Genomic DNA, 3,526 nt, shown 5'->3' with positions numbered 1-3,526 from the left:
TGAACCATGTTCTTGTGATATGTCAGGATTTTTTTATTATTTTTTCAAAAGCAAGGAAGCAGTGTCTCAATGGGAATATGATTTAAGTGAACGATATAAATTATATGCAGTATGCCCCTTATCAAATTATCTATGATTATTAGTTATTAACTTATTATCACCTAATTTGTGAATTTATATAATCATAACTATCAGAGACATCACTTCTTACTGCTATGCCAAAGATTATATTATATATATACCTCTTCAACTAAATTGGATCAACAGGGTTTAACAAACAGAGTGCCAAACAAAGAAGAAAGCCTTATTTGGCCCTAATAAATTTTCGTTAACCCTAATTATACTAGTTACACAACCTCTTCAACTCTATTCTTTTGCTATAAGATTGTAACCATTTTCCACAATGCAGATGCTTCTAACATGATACACAACTCAACTGCCTCCGCGAAACAAATCATTGAGTAGAGCATCAATGTCATACATTGAATACTCAATGTACCTATCAGCATCAGAACCAAGAACTTTCTGAAACTTACCAATGAAGGTTCCATAACTTGGCAACAAAATTTCCTCTATGGTCTCTCTTATTTCCTTTCTTAGCTCGTCATCAAGAACAAACCATGTAGACTGAACCCTGCATATTTCCTTAAACTGAACATTGAACAATTTGAGATTCTCTTTCATAGATTCCACCTCATTTGGCTCGTCTCCGTCGCCCTGCTTCAAAAGCCCAATAACCTCATCCCACGAGCTTCCTCGATAATCTTCGAGATTCTGTCTCGCCTTGGCATTATTCTCATCGATCGCGCCATTCATCATCAGCAAAATCGTGCTCATTTTTGATTGACACTCAATTATCTTCTGTTGTATATACCTCTGACTATTCATCATGAAAATATAGCCCTCAGCAGGGTCAGTATATTTCTTAGATTCGATTTCCACATGGCTATTTAACATCTCTATTATCCTATCAAACTGAACAGAGAATGAAGAACAAGAAGCAGTTCCTTCTCCATCAGAAACCATTGGAATCTCTTCTAGAACTTTCTCAAGGCCGATTACAGTCCAAGCTTCGCAGATTTCCCCCAGGCAGTTCATCACATCCCAAGAGATTATCGGATAAAGCCCTCCATAAAAACTCGCCATCTCATTCTCCTTGTAAATCCAATCCTCTAGCCTCTCAAGAATGTCCATAGTTGCTTTCCCCAACCTCTTTCTAGTGTTGATGACTTCATTTCTTATCGAATCGCCAAGTGGCTCAGGGCTGGGAAACAGCGACTCAATCTCCGGAATCAAGTCATGAAATGCTTTGAACACTCTGGAAATCCTGGAAAAATATTCAATTTTATTGGAGCGAGCAAGTTCAACTGCATGTTTAACCGCGGAATCTAGTATTCTAATCAGCAACGGCCTACAAACCTCCATTAAAGCAAGATTCTTAGCTTCCGTGTAACGCAAGAAAGCGCGCTGGCAGAGTGTTCTTTCACTTGGAAGCAAAACCCTCACAATTACATTTGAAACTTTAGTCCATTCCCTAATCTCATGATTAAAAAACTTTGTCCCCTTCTTAGCATTTTCCTCAAATTCAAGCTGTGGCTGCAGAGTCTTCATATATGACAGGTAGCTTCCTAAGCACTTAGTGCGAAATTTGCTGTACTCGTTGCAACATTCTCTGTCAAAGCCTGCTTCGAGCATCATCTTAACTTCTTTGTGGAGGTTATCAATCATATCTGGATGAATCGCGTTGATCACCAAGTTGGAGGCATCGATTGAGATATGTTCCATGAAGTCCAAGTCATCGATTTCTTCGGATTGAAGGTATTGTCCCAAGTAGTTGTGAATCGCATCAATCACCGTGGAATTATTAGTCCTTATCACGTTCATATAAGCAGTGAGTGTTGGCATGATCAGAGCAATATCTGTTTTCGCTTCTTGCGATTCTGAATTGGCTTGTTGCACGGCTTCATCTGAATCCACTTGCATGTCTTCTTCTTGTTCTTGTGAATCTACATCCATTTGTGAACCTGAATTAACTTGCACAACCTCTGGAGAATTCGAATCCATCTGCTATGAACAAATTCTTCAATTTTGCTCACAATTCTAAAGTGAACTGCTGCTTCAGACTGTGAATCAAATCTTGTTAAGAGAAAAGAAGGAATTATCTAAATCAACAAATTTCATATGCTTTGATTTTATCTTAAACTAAAATTCAAAATAAATGAAATGAAATTCATATCAAATAAAAAACTAGTAGCCTTGAACAACATGATAGTAAGCATACAGTTAAACAAGAAAAGTTTGAATAAATACCACTTTCCAAAGAGTTAGTTGAAGGATGAAAGAGAAGGAGTTGAGTGGGAATTGATTAGAGAGTTGCAGATGAAATTTCGAAGACTTTACTGTGTTGACTGTTGTTTAATTTCTATGATTATTCTTGTCACTTGCAATATGCTTTTTTCGGATTCCACACGAAATTACAAAGTAGACTTGGTGCGACTTTGTTTTTTCTTCTTTTTTTTGAGGTTGTTAAGAATTGTAATGATGACAAATTTTGGATGTGTACTTTTGGAGAAATGACTTGGCCAGTGCCCATATGCAGCCGGCAGGTAAAGAATAAAGATATTAGCATCACCACTGTAATTTTAGTGGTTTTCTTTTAAATAAAAAAAATTGTAAATTTTATAGAGAAAAAGATAAAAATTGACGGATGAAAATGTAGAAGCCATAATTTTTTTACATAGAGAATGTGACTATTGAAAAGAAAAAATAAATGGACCATGTATGGATACTTTGTTACCAAAATATGGATTTTAAGAAGAATTCAATATCAAAATGCTAAAATTGTCATATATACTTTAAGGAAAAAAGGTTACTCAGTTGTTAAAATTTGTTGAGTCCTGAATGAGACAAAATAACGCCACTAAAATTTTTAAATGAAATAAGATGAAACTGAATTAAATAATTTAGACAATAATAAAAATAGTATGATTAAATAATAAAAATTATAATTTTTTAAAATATATAAATAAATTTATATATTATGAAAATTACATATTCGAGAAACTTTACTAATTTTCACTTTGATTTTCACTTACTAAACCTTATACAAAAGTTGTCATACAATAACAAATGTTTTAAAGAATTTTTTAAAAGTAGTGATAAGGAAAAGGTTTTATACAAAAGTTGTCATACAATTGCAAATGTTTTAAAGAATTTTTTTAAAAGTAGTGATAAGAAAAAGGGAGCTGCTACTGTGCTGAAAGAAAGATTCTTTAACAGGTGTGGATCTTGCATGTCTCAACGTGGTTGAAACACGTATCCCGTTCAAACATTCATTGCTTCTGCAGGTGTTACAGTGAAAGGCAGTTGGTGCAGCAGAGGATCCCACAATTCAGTAGAGGTGCTGGAATCGAGGTTGTTATCAAATAGATTAAGAAGTAACAGTAAGTTAATTAATTGGAAATTAAATATAATGTAATATAATTGTTTTTTTGTTTTTTATGTTCGGGCCTCAATTAGGTGAAAA

The 3,526-nt window shown here is 34.4% G+C and overlaps 1 protein-coding gene across 2 annotated transcripts; it reads right to left on the bottom strand.

Annotated features, from left to right (window-relative positions):
- Positions 1-204: 204 nt before the first annotated feature.
- On the bottom strand, positions 205-2,555 carry LOC112767093 (exocyst complex component EXO70B1). Of its 2 annotated transcripts, none has more exons than XM_072222619.1 (2): positions 2,311-2,555; positions 205-2,136 (listed from the first exon to the last, which is right to left on the bottom strand). In XM_072222619.1, the coding sequence occupies exon 2, from the start codon at positions 2,062-2,064 to the stop codon at positions 433-435; it is 1,632 nt and encodes a 543-aa protein (XP_072078720.1). In that variant the 5' UTR covers positions 2,065-2,136; positions 2,311-2,555; the 3' UTR covers positions 205-432. The 2 variants fall into 2 exon arrangements, with proteins under 2 accessions (XP_072078720.1, XP_025668758.1); XM_025812973.3 differs by having other exon boundaries at positions 205-2,123.
- Between the last annotated feature and the right edge of the window lie 971 nt (positions 2,556-3,526).

The sequence above is a fragment of the Arachis hypogaea genome, chromosome 17, assembly GCF_003086295.3.
Source record: "Arachis hypogaea cultivar Tifrunner chromosome 17, arahy.Tifrunner.gnm2.J5K5, whole genome shotgun sequence".
Taxonomy (NCBI): domain Eukaryota; kingdom Viridiplantae; phylum Streptophyta; class Magnoliopsida; order Fabales; family Fabaceae; genus Arachis; species Arachis hypogaea.
Note: the sequence above shows the minus strand (reverse complement) of the source record. Positions and strands in the feature narration are given on the sequence as shown.